Source organism: Triplophysa rosa, linkage group LG1 (assembly GCF_024868665.1).
Source record: "Triplophysa rosa linkage group LG1, Trosa_1v2, whole genome shotgun sequence".
Taxonomy (NCBI): domain Eukaryota; kingdom Metazoa; phylum Chordata; class Actinopteri; order Cypriniformes; family Nemacheilidae; genus Triplophysa; species Triplophysa rosa.
This window is the reverse complement of record NC_079890.1, coordinates 10064660-10088435: the sequence shown is the minus strand read 5'-3', so window position 1 is coordinate 10088435 and position 23776 is coordinate 10064660. Positions and strand designations below refer to the sequence as shown.

The following is a 23776-nucleotide window of genomic DNA, read 5'->3' as shown; positions in this document are numbered from 1 at the left end:
CCGGTAAGAAAGCGTGAGCTCCGCGACTATGGCGAGGTAGTCGCTGAGCTCGCCCCTCCTGTGAGGGAATGCCGTGCAGATTACTTCGAGGTAGCGTGAAAAAGCTACGGTAAACTCTGGAAATGTTAAGGTGCGTGAACTGCTATGTGTTGTGTTTTTTAGGGTGAGTGAGAGATCGCCGTAGGTGATTTGGCGATCTGCTGACGGAGGTGAGAGTGGGGATAAAAGAGAGTAGAGGTCTACGTCCGCACCTGCCAGTATCTGCGACTTGATGCTCGTTGAGACGGGGGGCGGCTCCAGGGCCGGGGCGTTGGGCGGGACCAGCATCGCTGCTGCCGATGACAGTGAGAAGGAGGGACGTGCCTGAGGGAGAGACATGAGAGAGGGAATAGTGGCCGCTGGGGCTGTTTGCGGGGCCAATCTCATGCTACTACCGTTGTCTGGGCCAGGGACTAGAGGGAAAGCGGGGAAGTCATGAGCCTGAGCCCGCGTCGCCAGTGGAGGCAGCCTCGCACTAGAGTTCGACGGCGGGGCAGCGGGCCATTGACCTGGAAGGGGATTGGAGGAGGAGATCGGGAGGATGTGTGGGTGAGCCGAGGCCACTTGCAGAGCCATGCTCACGCTGCTGGGGCGGCTCAAGGTGTGGTGGGCTTGGATGGTGCCCGGAGATGCTGCCTGCTGGAGCTCGGCTGAGCGGGGAAGAGGCTGCAGGTGGGCGGATCTGGCATCCGGGGGCGCGGCCCAAGCTTGCAGAGGGACCGCTGCGGCGGCTTTCGGATCGGAGGCCCCTCCTCGTTGGAGTTTGATCTGGCTGTAAATATGGGGAATTACGGACCTGCCTCGGCTTTCCTGTGGCCTTAGACGGAGTGGCAGGTTGTGCCGTCAGGGAATCCGGTTGCAGGGAGGAGTACAAACCGTACAGTTCGGCCTTGTTCATCCGTCGAGCAAAGTGGACGTCTGCGTTGATTAGCGCTTGCCGTAATCCTAGGACAGTCCACATTTCGATAGGCAGGACGGAGGGGAGGATGGATGCATAGGAGGAAGCTGGAGACCGCGACGGCTGCCTTGAAGGCGGTGGTGACTGCGCGCCACTGCGTCTCGGGGTAGTAGAAGAGGCGCGGGAGGGCCGACATTGGCAGCCGCGGGTTTGTCTGAGGTATCCTGGTAGGCGCTGCTGTTCTGGCCGTCGCTTGAGGACACCGAAGGACCCTGATCGTCGATGGAGTTGTCAATAGGGATTATTTCGTTCTCTGACATCGCTGCAATTTGGATATACAAATGCTTGAGCCTGAAGAGAGAGTGAAGGTACGACGTCTTGACTATTTATAGAGGCTCTCTCTCTCTTGAACTGATAGGTCGGGTGCTGTGATTGCTGATAGCAGCCCAGCCGAGATAATTATCTGCTCCTTCTCCTCCCGAACTTAGTTAATAAAACATCATTAAAAAATGGGAGTTGTCCATTTCAATTTCACAGTGTCTTTAAACAAATATGTATATTTTCCCCAAGACAGTTATTTAGCTTGTTTTTGTATAACTGTAAAACAAGTCATGCTGTTATTAGAGATGGGACAGTTTCAGTCTCTTGAAAAAAACTGCACCACAAGAACAATTGTTTCTCAAATTTTCATTTGATGGCATAATACATTTAATTTAACCCATGTACTGTATTATGTTCTTAAAGGCCCGATTCACATTTCGCGTCTTTCCGCAAGCACATTTGTTATTTAAAATGTAGATGTTTTTCTAGGCGCGTCGGTGTCGGGAAATAGTTAAACTTTTCAGAGAGCCGCGCGTGCACCGCGGGTCATTTGAAGAGAGAAAGCGGCGCGGTTTTAGATGCGAAATGTGAATCGCCCCTAAAGGTCCAGTGTGTAATTTTTGTCTTCATACACCGCGGGTCTGCTTGCATAAAAATCACCATGTGCTTCTACTGTAGCCATAAACAGACAAACATTTCGTAAATACGTCTCCTTTGGCAAAGAAGTGAAAACGTGACAACATCTTAGTCCTGTGTCAGCCTCCGTAGTGCTTCGAAAGGGAGCAGTGGAGTGAGCCGTTGGTTGCAATTCGCAACCTCGCCACTAGATGTAATTTTCATACACTGCCCCTTTAAGATATCCTAAAGTCCAACTCAATATTAAACTCATTATCGTCTACATACAGTGTAGAAGTTCCAGATGTCTCTCTTTCACTGTGGACATCTGCTTTATAAGCAATTAAACTGTAGTGGCAAGTTTACATTGGGCCTTCCTGTTCCTTCCTGGGCCTAATGGTTAGAGACGGATACATGACCAGAAGGTTGCCGGTTCGATTCCCAGGGCCGGCGGGTAACGACTGAGGTGCACGACTTGAGCAAGGCACCGTACCCCTACTTGCTCCCCGGGCACTGCAGTGATAGCTGCCCACTGCTCCGGGTGTACGTGTGTTCACGACTTGCTGTGCGTGTGTTCACTAGTCTCTGGATGAGTTAAATGCAGAGGTCACATTTCGGATATGGTTCAACATATCTGACTAATAGGTCACTTTCACATTGGCTGTCTGCTAAAGTACAATTCTCAGACCACATGTTTTTGTAATAGACAAGACAAGGTCAAAAATCGAGTAAAATCTGTGGAGAATGAGAAGAAGAAATGTCGTTTTCATTTTCATCAAATAAATCAAGAGTGAATATTGGATATTTATCCAAATTTTGGAAATTTAATGGAGCTAAGCAGAGGGTTTCACTGTCAAATAAACCAAAATTGTTGGTCATCATCATATGTTTTTTTTAAGTAGCCAGTCTCTGGAAAATTAAATAAAAATGTTATAATAACTAGAATAATAAGTAGAAATGCTGATTCGGTAGAAAAGCTATTTTTACTCCGCTATCCAATCACAATGCAGGAGGGATGAACAATAACACACCAACCAACCAGCACAACTTTATTGTACAACAATAGTACTTGAATAGTCTTCAAGTAACCATTTCTTTACCAGATGATATCCCCAGAGCACCACATATATATTTTGTTGATTAAGCAAACTATCCAGAAATCAAAACATTACATCTGGGAATATTTGTATTATAGCAACCAAAGTCGGAAAAAAAGTGCGCCCACAGCGGCATTGTCAGACGAGCGTCCAGCATTTTGGTGGACACATGGTCTTAGTACATCTAGGTACTCTAGACCAGGGGTGGGAAACTGACGCCTATATCACTATGATCACTGAAAAATGAAAAGACTGATGTCATATTAGGATGTTAATTCTCCAACCAGGAGAGGGTGCTAGTTTCTGCCGGTCACTATGGTAATTAACCATAGTTGGGAGAAAAAAGAAAAGAAAACTTGACAGTGAAAACCGTGTTTTCCAGGCAAGATGGGAAACAGATGATCTTTTTACCAAGTTTAAGGGGGCACCCATGTGTTTGGTGTGCTTGGAATCAAAATCGGTTATGAAGGATTTCAATTTAAATTGACTGCTCACAAAGTAAAATATGAAAGATACACCGGTGACGCATGAACTGCTCTTATCTCAGATTGAAAAGGTAAATAAATCGTCAGCAAAACCTTTTCACTAAATGCATAACCATTCGAGAATCATCACTAAAGGCATCTTATGCGGATGTTTAAGAATGTTCTCTTGGCTACTAATCGAGCGTCTTTGTACATTTGTTGAAATGCATACATTTGTTTTTCATTTAAAAAAGTTGTCTATTTGAATGAGCATAATTGCACAAGTTTTATATTTAAACTTATTGCATTCACTGTATATTGAGTTCCCTCAATAAAAAGTAAATTGTAAAACGTGTCTCTGGATTAATACAGTAATCTGGCCCCCTGGTATGAAGGAGAAAAAATGTTGGCCCTCATCATTATGAAAGTTGCCCATCCCTGCTCTAGACTGAAGTGGTTCTGTGATGACATTGAAAAGGATAGATTATTTTTTTCATGTCGTTCCAAACCTGTATGACTTTCTTCTGCATAACACAACAGAAGCTATTTTGATAACCAAACAACCCTGGCTCCCATTGTGTGGACACAAGTCATTTCTCAAGTCATATACATGTTTTTTACAACACGAGGGTGAATAGATGATGACAGATTTTTTAATTTTTTTGAATAAACTGAACTATCATTGTTAGAGGCATCATATTCCCTGTTATCTGTCTATTGAAATGTAGGCAGGTTCTCTTCTGTAAAGACCAGCATTCTCGGGTCACCTGATGTGCTGGTGTCCACACTGAGCTACATAATTAGCTTAACCAGCAAGACTTCTTTTGTCCACCAGCATCACCAGAGACCATGCTGGCTTCTCTAACCTAAACCAGTCTAGACCGGCATGGACATTCATATTACTTCGGTCAGGGCAGGTTCAACCAGTTTCTGTCTGCCTAAGGAACATAAGCTTTTCACTCCACCATCTGTTTGAGTGTGGAGGCCATGACTTTGTTTGTGCGCATGCCTGTGTGTGGGTATGTGTGTGTAACAGGCTACTGACCTTGTTGGCATGCACTCTGCAGTCATTGATAAAGACGTTGGCAGTTCCTTTTGTTGACCAGTGCAGCTTTGACAGGCCTGGCTGGATTTTCTTATTCAAGAACCGTATTTTCTCCGAAAATAGACCCATCTCATCTGCATTTAGGGCTGTGATGATTCTGATAAACAGTGAACACAAATTTAATGAAGTGTGTCTGTGTTTGCGTACAAATTCATGGTTTTATCGTCGGTCTTCCAACCATTAACAAGTTTGTTCTGCATTTGCAGTAACAAGCAAGGCCATTTTAAACATAACAGAATAAGAGGGTGCTGAAAATGGACTAACAAGTCTTACTGGGTGTGCTTTGCCAGTCGGGGCAAGTGGGCTGTTTAGCTTGTGCGGGGTTTAAGTGTTTGTTTCCAACTGTCCCTCTGAGAGCTAGAATGAGTCCTCCAGTCTGAAGAGCGTGTATGTGTGTGTGTATACTTAGAGAGGCTTGTGAGTGAGGAGGAGGTTATTATTCAGTACTATGAGTGTGAATTGTTTTGTTCAGTCGTAGTGTGTATGTGTACTGTGTGAGTGTGTTTATTTCAAGTGCTTTTCTCCAAATTGGAAGTCGCAAAAGTGCTAAAATCTTGAATGAATATGTATGGCAGATAGAATGTAAATACACTGAAGCTTACTGTAAGTGTGTGTAGGCTGAGAAGGACAGGAGTCATCAATGCATATTAAAGTATTAAGCTATGGGACATGTGCAATGTATGTAACCAGCAGACATCAATGTGTGTTTGAAAGTACATTTGTTTTGCTACTCAAGAGGTGGAAATTTCTGAAAAAGTCTTGACAAATATGAATCGGTACCCACTATAAAAAAGTTTAATTAATGGACCAAATTATCTTTTGAAGTTGGAGTGTATCACATTCAGTACTGTACTGCTGTAAGCAGGGATGCATTGTGTTTAATTTAATATCAAACTTGAAATAATAAACTTATTCAAAGGGATCTATAAATATTGAAGACATAAAAAATAAATCTGTTAAAAACAAACTTTACAAACATTATAGACAGTTTCATCGGACGCACGCGCTTGGCCTGAAGTTAACTTCTGTTCTGCGTTTGTTGATCGATCTGGCTAGTGGCTATTATAAGTATTTATATTTTATTTGAATGACTTTATATGAATATTTTATTGTATAATAATTGTATTAAATAAACAGTTTGTTTAATTTATTGTATATTAAATTCATTAAATAAACTAATTGTTGAATGGGCCATGAAACTTTGTAACATTTAAAGTGATGAAAATTCTGTCATCATTTACTCAAACCTGTATGAGTTTCTTTCTTCCGCAGAACACAAAAGAAGATATTTTGAAAAATGTTGTTGACCGAACAGCGATGGCAGCCATTCACTTGCATTAGTTTTGTGCCCATACAATAGACGTCAATGGCTGCCACCACTGTTCTGTTATCAACATTCTTCAAAATATCTTCTTTTGTGTTCTGCAGAAGAAAGGAAGCCATACAGGTTTGAAATGAGGGTGAGTAAATGATGACAGAATGCTCATTTTTGGGTGAACTATCCCTTTAAGTTTACCCAAGTAACGGTTCTTCTACTGGTAATCCAAAATTAAATTGGCTAGACATACTTTTAACTGGATGGCTAATGTTGTTTACTTTGCTTGTTATCAGAAGTAATCCCATAATTTAAATTTAGGTCACAACAGCGCACATGTGCAGTAACGTTTGTTCGTGGACTGACCTTAACTTCCGGTACACATTCACAAACAATAGAGTGCCTGTAGATTATTTCTGATAACAAGCAAAAGAAACCAAGAAGAACCCTATTTGGTTAAAGGCGCAGTTCTTGAAAATCATTTGTCACACGCTTTCTGCCGACACACCCTAACCCCCTGGTCTCCATGACCTTCTTGGGGTTGGAGTGCCGTGTGCAAACGGGCAAGCAGTGTCGGGGCGGTGGACGGGCCCCCGCCTTCTCGGCGAGAAGACCCGCGGAGTTGCTCGGTCGGGTACGAGCTGTCCCGTCCTCAAGAGAGACTGGGGAGTAACCTCTTCCCCTCCACACTGGGAATGTATGTAGCTGCTTCGGCCGCTCATCATGACCCAAGTGCTGTGTAGCCTCTGGGACAGCATGGCCTTGTCATTAGGTTCCTAAGGGGCGCGAGAGGGTGACCACCTTCCGCGCTCCGTACCCTCTTGCGACCTAGGTGGCGGGCCTAAAGAGGCCACGCCCCATTCGAGCCTCTAGGGATTGCCGCTCTTTCTCAGTCCTGATAAAGACGGATTTCCACATGGCGCTCACCTCCAAGAGGGTAGGGGATCAGCAAGCACCCTCCGTGTCCACAGATTGCCTAGAACTCGGGGCCGGGATTCTCACGTTATCTTGAGACCCCGCCCCAGCTACGTGCCCAAGGTTCCCACCACTCTCCCGAGAGACCAGGTGGTGAACCTGCAGGCACTCCCCACCGGGGAGGAAGACCCAACCTATCCGTGTTGTGTCCAGTACGCGCACGGCGCCTCTACTTGGACCGCACGCAGAGCCCAGAAGCTCTGAGCAGCTCTTTGTCTGTTTCGGAGGTCAGCAGAAGGGAGGGCTGTCTCCAAACAGATGCTGGCGCACTGGATCGTGGATGCCCTCGTTAGGGCGTACCGATCTCTATTCGCCCCTGCCCGTTGGGAGTGAGGCAGTGTGTAATTTTTGAGATGATCTATTGATAGAAATGCAATATAATATACATAGCTATGTCTTCAGAGGTGTATAAAGAGTTTACACAATAAAGCGTTATGTTTTTATTACCTCAGAATCAGTGTTGGGCAAGTTACTTTGAAAAAGTAATTAACTACTAGTTACAATTACATATTCAACAGTGTAATTAGATTACTGTACAAATTACTCTCTCCGAAAAGTATTTAATTACTTATTACTAATTACTTTCTATATCCTACATCAACCTTGATTAGTTAAGTGATTCAAGGATCGACATGAAACGGCTCTTTTAATTCATTCAAATAAATAATATAAAACTACATAAAGTATTATTATTAACTGACCAAAGTATTAGAAATGTGAGAATAATACATTAAAGCATGGATTTTAAAGTTAGACTTTGAATTTTTATGTCGATTCCACTATTGCACACACAAATATTACACAAAGTATTTCGATTAATTACATCAGAAGTAACATCCCTTACTTTACTTTTTCAAAGGAAAAGTAATTTAATTACAGTAACTAATTACTTAACACTGCTCAGAATAAGCTATTTCTATCTACATACACCGCGGGTCCCCCTACATATAATTCGCCATGTTCTGTCAGCCGTCGTAATGTTTCGAAAGGGAGGGGTGGAGTAAACGGTTGGTTGCAATTCGCAACCTTGCCACTAGATATTACTGACTGGACCTTTAAATAAAATATAAATAGTTACAGTATATTATTAGACACTAGCCAAACACAGACCGGAAGTTAACTGTAGTCGCGGCACGCATGTCCGATGAAACTATACTGAACTTGTGTATAACTACTATGTTCATTGTCAGAGTTCTTGATTGACAAACTGACACACTCCACTTTCTGCTTTCTATGGTATATACTGTACGAGCTGTCCAAACACACAAAATGATTGACAGGCAGAAAGTGTCATAAAGTCTTCAGATTGGGTCTTCAGAAGTTTGACCTGTGGTTACATTTTTTTTTTTTTTTGCTGTACAGAGCTTAGGGTTGTCACAGAGACAAGACTGATATTTTAGGACACCTTTTTTGCTGATAGCTCTCTACTATCCCCTAAGAAATTCCTTACAGACCCTTTACTTAAAGTCTAACGGGGCGTGTAGACAATATAAACTGAAAACTTTTCATGCATTTTGTACGTTTATTTAACACATAATGAATAATAGTAATAACAGTGTTATTGTGTAGTAATTATATACATCATCATGTCATTGAATAATCGTGATTTTACAACAATAAAGGGAGAGTTCCTCATAACTTTGGGTTTGTCTGCATGTGTGTGAAAGAAAAAGTTTCTGAAAATAATACCAACCTGTTATATTCTTTGACCACTAGCAGGACATTCTCTTTCAGGTTGTGGAGCTCCTCTCTACGCTGATACACATCTGTGACATAGTGAGGGATCTCAAACATCAGCTGGTCCCAGTAATGAATCTCATTAAACATCTTCAACAGGTTCCTCAACACAAAAGCACAAAGACCATGACATTTAATAAAAAGGAAACATAATGTAACAGCCGCACCTGTGCGGCAGAGTAACACAGGCATGTCTAACTGTCATACACAGTAACAATGAGAATAGAGGTGTGATCATGTACTTGTTGAAGTTGATGTCCAGCAGTCCTGCCTTCTTTTGACAGCGGATCATGAGTGGCTGGTCGAGGCTGCTAAGACATTGTCTGTCGAGACTCTGACTCCATTCTGTGAAGATCTTCCTAACCTTCTCATCCAGATTCTGACATAGCTTAGCGTAAGCCACATGCACTTCCTCTCCACTGCTGACCTCAGGCAGGAAATATGCATGCCGGAGAACCTACAACACATGCAAACATATTTGTATACAAACTAGGCCTATTACAAGGTAAAGCTATTAAAGGGACAGTTCACCCAAAAATTAAAATTCTGTCATGAATTACTCACCCTCAAGTTGTTCCAAACCTGTATACATTTCTTTGTTTGGTTGAACACAAAGAAAGGTATTTGGATGAATGTTCTGACTTCTGAGAGGCCATCCACACGGAGACGCATTTAGCTGTACAGTATATGTAAAGATTTTGTATCATATCTGCGTTTCATCCAGAGGATGGTTGCCTGAAACCGCTATTTTTTGAAACCGGGTCCCAGAGTGGATAAATCTGAAAACGCCACCCTTGCGTTTTCGTGTGTACAGCCGATCCATATGTTTTCTGAAACGATGATGTCATCACCCCAGCGCGCAAAGTTTATTTACTCGGTTTTTAGTGTATCTCTGTGGCAGAATTACAGCGCCACATACTGATTTGGCATATATACTACATCATTTTGAGTCGGTTTCAGTGGTTTCGTGTGAACGTGGATATTTCTGGAGACGACACCGTGAAAAGGAAAAAAAAGATCGGATAGGGAAAGCTCTGGCTTCGTGTGGATGTGGCCTGAGATTTCTGGGGCATCATTGACTGCCATAGAAAGAATTATTGTTTTTTGTTCTGGGGCACCTTTGACAATCATTTTAATGGTAGTCAATGGTGCCCCAGAAATCTCAGTTGCAAACATTCTTCCAAATAGAACAAAGAAATGTATATATGTAGATTTCGAACAACTTGAGGTTGAGTAATTCATGACAGAATTTTCATTTTTGGGTGAACTATCCCTTAAAGGGTGATTTAAGAGCTATTGGGTATGATTTTGCGGGAAGTCATTTGCCATTATCCCACAGTCAAGTACATAAAGTAACCTGCAATTTGAATGTTTAAACAGGCGTGGTGATAGAGAGGCAAAAGTTACAAACTGCAGCTTCTAAGACATGTACATTGCCCTACAGTATGTACATGTCTTTGATCATTTACCATCTATGGGTGACAGGGCATGATTAAATGTGTTTGTTTTTGAGTTTCTACATAATCATACTAAATGAATGTCTTAAATCGATGCCCCAACATAAACAGATAGACAACGTAAACAGAGAGAAGACAAACCCTTCTGCGAAACACACACCTCATAACTTACAAACAAACAACGTCTTGAGATCATAGAAACTCACACACACAAAGTCGCAAACATTCCAAAGCAAAGTATAACTAAGCTAAACACAAAAACAAACAAAGGCTAAACAACGCTCATGTCAGAAATAGCTCATATGCGGCAAAGGTACGGTACGATGGCCAATCAAAGCCTCACATATGGCTGTCATTAAGCTTTCTGCCTCCTTTTGTTTCTCCGTGGGTTGTTTCAGAACATAATTTGTGGGGAAATGCAACATAATCATATCTGTGACCAATTAAAGCTTATGCCTGCTCTTAATTGTGTTCTGAATTAAGGCGGAAAAAATGAATTTAAACACAATGGAAAGGCAGCGTGCTTTGTAAGCAAGCAGAAAAGAGAGAGGAAAGAAAATAAGAGACAGGAAAGCGAGACAGCAGAGAGGTTGGCTTGGTGAAATGGAAAATGACTGAAAGACAGAAAGTAAGAGAGCGAGTATGTGGAAGCACAGCTGGCTTTAATAGCATTAGGGCCTGTGTGGCTACATTCTGGCTAGGCTCCAGGGCCTCTGCTGGGGCCCCTCGCTGGCCTTTGTCACTCCACCTTGCTCTGAGCTCAACATGCTTCTCTATACAGAGAAGACCTCCTCAATGGAGTTAAGCTGCTCTGTGTAATCCTTTTGAATTCACCTCGGCAAAGGTGTCGAGCTGGAATTTGATTCATTTGTTCATAATGCCCAGCAGAGTTCACCTACATGCGGTGAGGAGGAAAGGGTATGGCCTGGTGCATGCTGGGTATGGATGGACTTGTGATCGTCCTGTGGTCATATAAGTGAGAGATAATGTACAGGCAGCTGGATGTTATTGCAGAAATAAGCCCCGACAGTGTGATCAGGACCCGACGCGAAGAGGAGGGTTATAGCCATGTAATAATCCCGCTTATTACATGGCTATTTGCCACATGAGAAAAAAACTGGACATGAAATGTGAATTTGAAATATTTTATTAGCTCATTAATACCGAATACAGACCTTTCCGCGAGGAAAAGCCGTTTACTTTCGGTTTTAAGGTAAGAAACGACGTTCAAATATCACGAACAGGCAATTTGGTTTAATCATTTGTAAATATAATGTCATATATGCTATTAAAAGACATATTTATATTTAATTTGTCAAAAAAACCTGTCAAAATGATTTTCTGCATCCGGGTTACCGTGTGTTATTAGTTTTGAGAGGTTGTTATCTGGGAATAACGAACCTGCAAATGTCGCGACTGGCCAATCAGAATCAAGCATTCCAACGAGCCGTGACATTAACATTTTTTGAGCATCTTTTAGGAACTCGTGATGCTCTGATCTTATACCAGAAACCTGACCGCGTGGGCACATGAGAACTTTTTGGTCCATTTGGAATCACAGTTTGGTTCGTTTGCGAAAGCCGGTTTTCAAACTCGGACGTCTTTTTCAGTTTTTACATTTACATTTAGATTTCCATTCATTCGTTTAGCAGATTTATCCATAGCGACGTACAATACATGCCTTATGATTCTTGCGTTGTGTCAAATGTAATGACTTGCAGTTAGTTTAGGGAGTAATTTCATTACCACTACACCACTACAACTGATATGATTTGAAATCATTTTTAGTAAAGTATTCTGTCCGCATCAGCATAATGCAGATATTTAAGTAGCGGTAATGAAAATTCTGTTTTGAGTACAAACAAATGGATTAAGATCGTTCACACACAGAATCTCACCTCCATGGGTCGTTCTATCTGTGTGCGGAGTGCTCGGGCCCAGTGAGCCTGTCCTGCGTGTTGAGGCATTTGAGCAGGAGTGAGAGATGATATCCTACACAACACTTCATTCAGCACACTTAGCTTGGTACTAAACAAAGTGTATACATCCATCATCTTTCTGTCAATGGTCCTCCTAATGGCCTAAGAGAAAGAAAAGAGAGAGAATGAGACAAAGACACACATACCGCTTTACTACAATACATAATAATCTTTAATGGAGAAATACCTAATAACTCTTGATTAAAAGAGTATTTTACGATCTTAGCAGTTATAAAATAAACAGCATATGCAAATCTGCGACTGCAAATCAACTGTATATTAATGGCTCTGAATATGAACAATATAGAAGGGTATATGAATGGCTAATTTCATACCTGACTTTATTTTGCTTGTAGATTTTACAAGAATAAAAATTAAATAAACTATTTTGTCCGTCTCCGTTTCTAAATTTTACATAGATACCAAACTTGAGTGGGTAAGCAGGCAGCAGCGAGTGAAGTTTGTGGGCACGTTTCCGGCCATTTTTGTTAGCAAATTTGCCGCATCCATTCACAAAACAAAGTTTTGATATACTTATGGTAGGAAATTTACAAAATATCTTCATGAAACATGATCTTTACTTAATATCCTATTGATTTTTGGCACAAAAGAAAAATCAATCATTTTGACCTATACAATGTATTGTTGGCTTTTGCCACAAATATTCCCATGGTACTTATGACTGGTTTTGTGGTCCAGGTTCACAAATATTATATGTGCAGATGATTTTTCACTCCTGTATGCCAGTATAGGATTTAGAAATATGAAATGAAAATGAAACATATTAAAGAAAAAATAGTGCGAAAAACAACAGAACAAATAGAAGGGTAACACTTTATTTTACGGTGCCCTGTTACACATTCCATGTATTTACTATAAATTATGCATAATTACATGTAATTTACCCTGAACCAAACCCTAATCCTAACCCTATAGTAAGTACATGTAGTTAATTTTTATTACTCAGTACTTAAATGTTTAATTACACTGTAACGCGGGCACTGTAAAAAAAGTGTAACCAATAGAAGAATGGAAAAAAACTGCATGAACAGGATGTGTACCGAAAAAGTGAGGTGCGATGAAGATGCGATTAACTGATTACCACAGCACGGTACACAAAGACACAGGTAACACAAGTGTGTGTGTGTGAGGTCCGACACTTTCTACAAAAATGTTCATTTTAAGAGTAATGAGGAAGTCACATCACAAGTCTATGGGTGCGTTTACACTTGACATTAACATGCGACCTGTATCTGGATGTTGTCCACATACACATTGAAAAGACAAGTGTAAACGCGCTTTTGATCGGAATGTCATCCGATCAGCGTGTCCTGATCCAGAGGTAGTCGAGGACGCATTGTGATCGGATCTCAGTGTAATGTAAACGCAATCCAGACAGTTTATCCACATTTACTGGTACAATTTCACAGAAAACCCCACCCGCTATAATTATTCTCTCGTCTGTCCGAAACCTGTCAGACTGCAGAGCAGCTGACAAATGCAGCGGAAAGTTTACTCTTGCTCCCGAACGTTGCACAGTCGTTCATTTTCCCACGAAATTATCATGGATACTTTAACCTACAGAGGATTTATGTCAAATCACACGAGATGTTTTACTTGACCACTTCAGCTGTATCATCGCTGTATTTGTGACTGCCATGAATGGCGTTGACTAGCACACACAGCGCCAGCTTAAAACGCATCATTTGTTTATTTTCATGTCACAGACATGAATGGCAACACTATACCAGCTTGTTTCTAACATACGTGTGTGTGTTTACTGTAGCCTATACAGCGAAATCAACTTTCCGGTTCCCCGAGGGCTGCTGCCGCTTGTGTCTCGTACGGCTCTCACTAAATCCTTGGTGTTTCGAGTCTGACGTCATCACCCAAACGTGTTTTTTCATCAATTTTAACAATCATAGGTAGTTTAGATGGTTAGAGTAAGGTTAGGGTTAGGGTGTGGGTTAGGGTAAAGGTTTCGTAAGACATGAAACACCAAAGATTTAGTCAAAACCAACAAGCCACGCCCACGGATCTGACTCGAAAGTACCGTCCCCGGAAGACAGATTAAGCGGCAGACGGGCAGCTTGAAATGGAGCTCTGAATACACCGTATATCATTTACACACAGAAACAAGATTGTATAGTGTTGCTAATAGCTGATGTCAGTAAGCACTCTATTTAGGGCGCAGACCAAAGAAACGACGCGCTGTCACTTTCAGCCGAACCAACCCAAATAGACGAGAACGATGTAAGTGGTCGCTTTTGATCATAGTAACTTCGGCCTACTTATGTGATTATTTTGTGTCTGTGACATGAATAAACAAATGATGTGTTTAAAAACACCGTTAGAGTCTGTATGTGTGCGCGCGCTAGTGAAACCCGCCACAGCTCAAGTACAAAAGCTTGTGTCATTTTACAAACGTCCTCTGCTTATACTTTCACATATAAGATCATTAATCGTTTTAACCGCGGTTTACTTCCCACCGCTGCCTCGAGTTCAACATGGCTGCGTATCAAATCTGTAACATGCTCATCCTCCCAGTTATACGTGTTGTGTGAAATCTCCCCGCACCAGGGCTATTTTTAAATTGCAGGCTTATTAAAATAATGGGCGGGAAACCAGTGGCGTAACTTTGTTTTGAAAAGTGGTGGGGACAAAGACGACACAAACAATACTTTAATGAATTGTTTCTGTAATAACTCGTTGGGAATATTCATGGACGTCACAAGTGCGGAACATGTAGGTGACTCCTCTAGAAAACAGTATAAAAACTGCGCCGCTTTATCGACGACTTCAGTGGCGTAACGTTAGTGCGAAAGATGCATGACAAATAATATTGACAGTGCTGTGAAGCAGGTTCGAATCCGCTGAACTCACTATTCTAAATTTTCAAATCACATATCAGATCTGCTTCCATTTGTTTTTAAACTATATCATGTTTTCATCAATATATAATTTAAAGCATGTTGTGCTTTATTATATGTAAGGATGGCTGTTGCCGTACGTAATTAAACGTATTAATTTGTGATGAAACAAAAACTACTGAAACGAATGTGTGTTTTCCCCATGTTAAAAATTTGGTGTTTGACAACCCCCTGCTAATAAGGACAAACATTCAAGTATACAGGGGAAACAGATGGAAAATAATATCTTTAAAAAATCTTATTTTCACTAATTACTACGGGCATTGCCTGATACAAATAGACAACAAACTTTCTAAATTTTGTTTTGAACTCATGAAACTACAAAGTTGTGACTTTTTCCATTTATTGGAGTTTTCTATCAAGTATCAAAATGTAATTAATCTTGCAATAGACGATAGCAACGGCATGTCGAGAACAATAAGGACGAATATATAGCACCAAAGTGCAATTAAGCGCAAAATGTTTGGTACATGTATGACTTGAACAGCCATTTTCAAATATTTTCATCACTTTATTAAAAATAAATACCTTTACAATCTGATATGTGATAGGGAAAAAGTTCAGCAAATAGCAGTCGCGAACCCTCGACGACATGAAGCAGGTAACACTTGCTTTACGCTCTACGCCACCGGAGCAGTTAAGCTTCGTGTGCCTCTCTTACATTTTGTCTATTCCAATCTGAAACTGATGGGCGAAGTTAGTATAAATAGCCTCTGCTTACAAAGCGGGCTACTTGCACGGTAAATAGACGCTCCGTATTTTTTATTTCTTACAATAAGTGGTGGGGACAAAATTGACTTTGGCAAAAAGTGGTGGGGACATGACCCACCCATCCACCCGCAAATTACGCCTATGCGGGAAACTATAGAGATCCGATCAGTTATCCAGATGTGGAAGCCACTTGTTGACAAGTGTAAACGCGCTGTGTCCTGATTGTCTGAAGATCCGATCTGCTTGTTCGGATCACCGAGATCGCATGTTAATGCCAAGTGTAAACGCACCCTATGTGTGGCCTCACCTGCCGGAGTCTATTGTATTTGCAGTGTTGTGTGAAAAGAGCGCTGGTCTGGCAGTGTTGAAAGGCTTAGAGAAGGTGATAAAAAGCGTGTGAAATGAAGGCCAAGTGTATTCGTGTGTGTAAAAGAAAGACCTCTCGTGCAGACAGGTGCTGAAACACATCGAGCAGCTGGACTCCTTCCTCTACGCTGTTCACCGTCTCAAAGGCAGAGCTGATCAAATTCTGCATCATCATCTCCAGATCTTTCACCTCCGCACGGAATCTAAACACACACAGATAAACAAGAGATTGCAAACGACAAAGCATGTTTCAAACACAAATCAGTGCCCTCTATTCAAAGGCGAATCGAAAACACACACACATCCATAAATGGAGACTGGTATTGATTTGGGTGCTCTCAATATGCTGAGACACTATGAAACACCTGCCGCGACACAAGCACAGCTGTTTGTCTTGGCAACAACATCCCAACCCTATGACCTCCCTCGGCCCCAATCCATCACAGCCATCAGACGCACGCTCACTCGCTTTTCCAAAGTCCGGCATTGCCTGGGGCTGAGGGTGGTGGGGGGGATGGCGGTCTCTGGAGGCTGATAGTCCAGGTTTCCTCACTCTCTCACACACACACACACACACACACACACACACACACACACACACACACACACACACACACACACACAGTGCTGTTGACTGGTCGTGATGAAATTCAGATAAGCAGCAAAATTGCCTGCTGTCACAAAGAGTTGTGAATGACAATCTGGAAACACTGATTCTCCCCCCCACCGCACATTAGGCAGAATATTCATGGGTAAACATCTATATGATCCAGAATGTGGGTCGATATGTGCATATTTATAAAGATAAGCTAATATGGGATGTATGGAAATCCCCAATAGGCCAACGGGGAAATAAGCAGTGGAAAATGGGAAACACTCATAAATATAAATGAGGACTGAAGGCAGGCTGGAAGACGGACTGACACGCAATCTTATGCTGTGTCCATACCGGACATGTGCGGCAAGTCGCTACGTAACTAATCTAAATTTCTCCCATTAAAGTCAATGAGGCTGTTAAGCTGCATGATGCGGCACCAGGCTATCGGACACCCCAATTTATTTGAAAGCCCTGCATTTCTCTCCGCTTTACTTTCAGTGGTCATCTAAAATAGATTCTCTGTAAACCAATCAGCGGTCTGCAGTGAGACTAGCTCCACCCATTAGGTTCCGGTACTATTGGTACTACTGTGCTAGGTACCCTTACGAAGGGGTCCCAAAAAAGTGGTACATTACGGTTCGCTATTTTGGTACCATTCACAGTGGAAACAGAAAAAATTGCGTTCCGTAGTGAACCGTACTGAACCGTACCACTCAGTGGAAATGAGGCATAAGTATAAGTATGCTTCTTCCAAAAATAGCTTAGGAGAAAACAGAAACAAATGAGACCGTTGTTAAAATACACGAGCATAAGGCTGTAACATGAATGTATGTTGTATAGGTAAAAGATCTGGATTTGGGTCAATTTGATGATGAAATATTTTTGTTTATATTTTATATAAAAAACGTCATCAACATAGACATTTGATTGCAGACTTGGCAAATAACTGCTCACGTTGTTGAGATTTCTTCTGAAACTCTAATGGAGACATTTGTAAGATGTCACAGGAGAAGTAGGACAAAAAGTTTCCATTTGGTCTCCATTTAATCTGTAAATGTCTGATGTCTAGAACCAATAATTTACATCTTATTTACAAGTTGTCAAAGAAAAATAGAAAGATCACTATTCAGCTACTCCAGATTTTACTAAACCAAACTCAGTTTTTTTACAGAACCCTCTCTCTCTCTCTCTCTCTCTCTCTCTCTCTCTCTCTCTCTCTGCCCTGATAAATTTATAAACACGCTGCACCTGCTGTAGCCATCATGCCAAGCCGTGTTTCTGACATTCAGGATGTCCTTAACAGAGCCCAGGGCCTTCAGGTTCTTGTCAAAGGTTGCTTCTATGTTCAACAGGCTCTGAGTGACCTCCAACCCCTGACGTCCCGCAAAGCATGGCAACTGCAACTGCTCGGCCTCCTCACGACGAGCAAACTGCTGCTGACACTCGCACACCTGAGAAAAGTCAAATAAAACATGAACCGGACAGTGAAAGATTGTGGTAACACTTTACGTTAAGGTACCCTTTATAAAGTCATGGCCTAATGGTTAGAGAGTCGGACTCGTGACCAGAAGGTTGCCGGTTCGATTCCCAGGGCCGGCGGGTAATGACTGAGGTGCCCTTGAGCATGAAGCATTTATAAATGTGTTCATTAATGATTAATAAGTCATTTACAAATGCATTATAAAGCAGTTATAACTGCATGAATAAAAAGAGGCATTCTAACGAAATACCTGCCAAATAGTAAGCCATTTTTAACTCACATGTTATAAATGCTTAATAAATGTATTTATTCATTATTTATTTGACTCAAAGGCACATTCATTATTATCTTGATGTTGTTTGCAATATAGGCTGTCAGACTGGAGGGTGTTATGTTGTTTTTCTTATACCTGCTCACTATTTGGCAGGTGTTTCGTTAGAATCCCCCTTTTAATTCATGCAGTTATAACTGCTTTATAATGCATTTGTAAATGACTTATTAATCATTAATGAACACATTTATAAATGCTTCATAAAGGGTACCTTAATGTTACCAAGATGGTGATTTTAAAAACATTAGAAGAGAAACACTAGTGTATGTCACTGGAAAGGTGAGTGTGCTTTTTAATAATGTACATCATTTTTGCTCACCTCAGTTAGATCTTTACATCTCTGCACAAAGGCCTCCACCAGAGCAAATATGCTGGTCTCGTTGAGTGACCAGCCTTGAGAAGAATATCTAACCCAAGAAAGAAACAAGAAGATTAAAAATAGAACCGTTTTCCTCATCCTCTGTTTGATTCCTAAAGAGCACAACAGTACAGACAGGAGAGAAAAATGGGGAAGTCTGCTGTGTCACCACTCCCTTGCTAAAGGTTTTCACATTTCACACGACACACAAGCAAAACAAAACAATGACGGTGTCTGGCTGCCACCCGGAGCAGGCCGGGATCAGGTCAGAAATGATCTGTCATAGGCATAATTGCATCCGCCAAAGTTCCATATCAGTCGGCCTGCCGTTCCTCAGATTGCTTTTCACACCTCATTCTTCTACTGATGGAAAGGTAATCCTCACTGCCGCTCACAGACAAACACCTTTAGTGGGCCAGAGAGGAAGTCAGGGTCACAGGGAGGGGAAAAGAGAGGGAGCGTGAGAGAAATATTCAGAGAGAAAGAGTGCAAGTCCTTAGCACGGCGACTCTATTAGAGAATGGACGTGATATGTGTAAAGTGAGGGATTTAGACACATTCATGCACCATCTATTCCAGCTCCTCTGTCACAAGGTTATTACACTAAACTGAAACTATTGAAACATTTCTGATAATTGAAATCAAATCAAATATTGGCCTCAATAAATGAAAATTAGCAATGTTGCCTCAGCAAGTTGAAGGACTGAAAGTAACTAAACTTAAACGTATATAGCAATATAAAAATTATAGTCAATTGACAAAAGCACATAACAAAATAGCCAAAAAATTAATTAAAAATGAACATCAAAACTAAACTATCATGATGACTAATAATATAAAAAGACATTAGAATTAGAAAGCTATTTCAAAATAATAACAAAGAAGACGGAAATCAGAACCATAATAACTCTGCTTTGTCATAAAGGAACCAGGAAACTTCAACAACTTCAACATTCAATATTGGTTAAGCTTTAGTGGCTTTATAAAAAAAAACGGATAAGAAGATGATGTCAACACACACCGCATTCTTCATTTGGAAGAATCCGTTTTCTAGTGTTTTACTTAAAGGGATAGTTCACCTTCAAAATGAAAATTCTGTCATTATTTACATGCCCCTCTTGTAATTTCAACCCTGTGTGACTTTCTCTCTTCTGCAGAGCACAAAAGATGATATTTTGAAAAATGTTTGTAACAGGAAACCGTTGGTCCCCATTGACTTGCATTGGTTTTATGTCCATACAATAGAAGTCAATGGGGACCAACGGTTTTTGGTCAGGGACATTTTTCTAAATATCTTTTTTTGTGTTTTGCAAAAGAAAGAAAATCAAGGTTTATATTGACAACAGAGTGAGTAAATGATGACAGAATTTTAGTTTTTAGATAAACTATTCCTTTAAAAGCACTTCTTTCATAACAAAATAAATCAACCAAAAAGATGCAACATCTCTATAAAAACTGCTTCGGAAAGAAATATAGTCAAACATTACTAATTCTAGGTCACTGAGAACACAAAAATGAAAAAAAGATATTGGGTCAGTATATACAATCCTTGACTTAAGTGAGTCATGGATGATGTAATCATATTGAAGCTTACATCACTCTGCTGATTAAATTGACTTATATCAGCTCTAGAAATCATACAGTGGTTGCATTCTTATTTGTAGTGTTGTTTTTGGCGGCCTGTTTTAATTTTAGTTTTAGTCTAGTCTTTGTGTCAAGCTGTCATTTTAGTTTTTATTAGTTTTAGTCACGTTCATACTCTTTTTAGTCTAGTCAAGTTTCAGTCGACGAAAACTGATGACATTTTAGTCTAGTTTTAGTCAATGAAAATTGTATTTTAGTCTCTTTTTAGTAATGCAATTCAATTTAACCCAGTCAGTATATTATAAGTATCTAGTAGTATAGACGAGACCAAAATTTTATTTAAGCCAAACCCATTTCAAACAAGGTTATCTTATTATATTATTGTTACCTTATAGACTCAAAATACATCCATTCCAGACGCGGAAGATGCTCTGATTTGAATTTACGGCCATCGGTAGGGGTGGGAATCTCTAGGCAGGACACAATGCGATTCGATTACGATTCAGAGGGATGCGATGTCATGATAAAACGATTCTCGATGCATCTCTTTCCTATACAAATTTTCTTTTTCTTGCTGTGTGACTATTAAAATCAAAGTATTTGTCATAACCCAGACTGATTTTACTTCCAATATCCTTTATTAATAAAAACAAATGGAAGTGATTTCGCAAGTCAACTGGAAGGTTACATTTGCCAGCATTGCAAAGAACCAACAGGAAAAGAGTGACTGCCCTCAGTGCCCTGTAGTAGCATACAGAATGCAGTAAATTAATGCAGACTTTTTGTGCACATAGCACTGGAGCTAGGTTTAAAGTTATTATAGTTCACTAAAGTATTTTTTGTCTGAGTGTTCAATTTAACAGGACTTTTAGTTTGACGGGCCTTTGGTTAGACGCTTGAGTTTTTGTGTTTCCGATACCTTCACTCAAACAGTAAACGTTCGTAAAACAAACTCTCAGAGCAACTCTGAGATGAAGTTCATGTGTTGATATCCTCATACAGAGCAGACGCAGATAAATCCTCGATCACTCGTGTTGTATGTTTAACTGTGCACATAATTCACTCAGACACGCAGAACAGCCAGATGACATTAAGATGACATTACAGGATTCCGCTCCGCATCTTGGTTAAAGCATCAGACGAAATAACGTTATAACATTTCGTCTCGTTTTGGTCAACGAAAATGAAGAGACATTTTAGCATAGTTTTTATTTTGTAAACCACATTTAGTCTCGTTTTTATTCGTCAACAATATTGCATTATACATTTAATTATAGTCATCGTCACATGACCAGCATTTACGTTGTGTCTCGTCTCGTTTTCGTCACGTGATAAAACAGAATCAGAAATCAGAAAGAGCTGTATTGCCAAGTATGTTTGCACATACAAGGAATTTGGTTTGGTGACAGGAGCATCCAGAACACAGAAACAGGAACAACAGTACACAGAGACCATAACACAATAGAATACAGTACACAATGATTTAAATAAGGGCCTATGGGTATAAAAAATTAAGAAATACAATACAATAAACATAAGATAAAGATATAGAGAGTAAAGCTATGTGTGTATGTAAATATGTACAAGGTATGTGCTATATACAGCAGAATGAATGAAATATAATTTAGAGAAAAAGTTGTATAAAAAATAGATAGTGTATTATCTGGAGGATATAATTAATATTGCACTTAATTATTATTGCACTTAGTTATTAATTGCACGGTGTGTAAAAACATTTAACTGTTCAAGAGGTAGATGGCCTGAGGGAAGAAGCTGTTTTTGTGTCTGGTTGTTTTGGTGCTCAGTGCTCTGTAGCGCCGACCAGACGGCAGCATTGTGAAGAGATGATGCTTGGATGTGAGAGGTCCAGGGTGATTTTCTGAGCCCTTTTCCTCACTATGGATGTATACAGTTCTTGGAGGGTGGGCAGGGGAGCACCAATGATCTTCTCAGCAGTCCGAACCGTCCTCTGTAGTCTTCTGATGTCTGACTTTGTGGCTGAGCCAAACCAGACAGTGATGGATGTGCAGAGGACAGACTCTATGACAGCTGAGTAAAACTGTTTTAATAGAGTTTGTGGTAGGTTGAACTTCTTCAGCTGATGTAAGAAGTACAACCTTTGGGCTTTTTTAGCAATGGAGCCAATGTGATTGTCCCACTTCAGGTTCTGAGAGATGGTGGTGCCCAGGAACCTGAATGACTCCACTACTGCCACAGTGCTGTTCATGATGGTGAGAGGGGGGAGTGCAGGGGGGTTTCTCCTGAAGTCCACAATCGTCTCCACTGTTTTAAGCGTGTTCAGCTCCAAGTTGTTATGACTGCACCAGATAGCCAGCTGCTCAGCCTCCTGTCTGTACGCAGACTCATAACCATCCTGGATGAGGCCAATGAGTGTGGTGTCGTCTGCGAACTTCAGAAGTCTGACAGAAGGGTGCTGGATGTGAGTTTCCCCATTCTCACTAACTGCTGCCTGTCTGTCAGAAAGCTGGTGATCCACTGACAGATAGAGCCAGGAACAGATAGGTGGGTTAACTTTGTCTGGAGCAGTGATGGGATGATGGTGTTGAAAGCGGAGCTGAAGTCCACAAACAGGATCCTCATATAGGTCCCTGGTCTATCCAGAAGTTTCAGGACAAAATGCAGCCCCATCTTAACTGCATCCTCAACAGACCTGATTGCTCTGTAGGCAAACTGCAGGGGGTCCAGTAAGGGTTCTGTGATGTCCTTCAGATAAGCCAGTACCAGTCTCTTGAATGACTTCATGACCACAGATGTGAAAGCGACGGGTCTGTAGTCATTCAGTCCTGTGATTTTGGGTTTCTTTGGGATGGGGATTATGGTGGAGCGCTTGAAAAAGGAAGGAACTGTGCACAGCACCAGTGATCTGTTGAAGATCTGTGAGAAGATGAAGGCCAGTTGAATAGCACAGCTTTTAAGACAGGCTGGGGAGATACCATCTGGGCCTGGTGCTTTTCTTGTCTTTTGTTTCCTAAAGACTCGGCACACATCCTCTTCACTGATCTGAAGTGCAGGAGGTGGGGTGACTGAAGGTGATAGGGGTTGTGTAGAGAGAATGTCAGAGTTGGAGTGAGGTGTAAAGTTAGCATTTTCAAATCTGCAGTAAAAGTCATTCAGATCATTGACCAGGTGTTGATTGCCTGCAAAATTGGGGGATGGTGGCTTGTAGTTGGTGATGTCTTTAAGGCCTTTCCACACAGACGAAGGGTCGTTGGCTGAAAACCGGTTTTCCAACTTTTTAGAGTAGTTTCTCTTAGCCACTCTGATCTCCTTTGTCAATGTGTTCCTAGCCTGCTTGTACAAGACTTTATCCCCTTTTCTGTAGGCATCCTCCTTGGCTTGGCGAATCTGTCTGAGTTTTGCTGAGAACCAAGGTTTATCATTGTTGTATTTTAAGG

At 41.1% G+C, this 23776-nt stretch overlaps 1 protein-coding gene across 1 annotated transcript in view; it reads right to left on the bottom strand.

Annotated features, from left to right (window-relative positions):
• The window catches only part of LOC130546298 (dynein axonemal heavy chain 2-like), a 129566-nt gene that overhangs the window by 47856 nt on the left and 57934 nt on the right, over positions 1–23776 (bottom strand). Inside the window, exons 10-16 of the mRNA XM_057321520.1 lie at positions 18738–18825; positions 17856–18058; positions 16083–16212; positions 11922–12104; positions 8809–9023; positions 8523–8669; positions 4480–4636 (exon numbers count right to left, since the gene is read on the bottom strand). Coding sequence (XP_057177503.1) covers positions 4480–4636; positions 8523–8669; positions 8809–9023; positions 11922–12104; positions 16083–16212; positions 17856–18058; positions 18738–18825 — 1123 coding nt within the window. The remainder of the gene's footprint in view (positions 1–4479; positions 4637–8522; positions 8670–8808; positions 9024–11921; positions 12105–16082; positions 16213–17855; positions 18059–18737; positions 18826–23776) is intronic.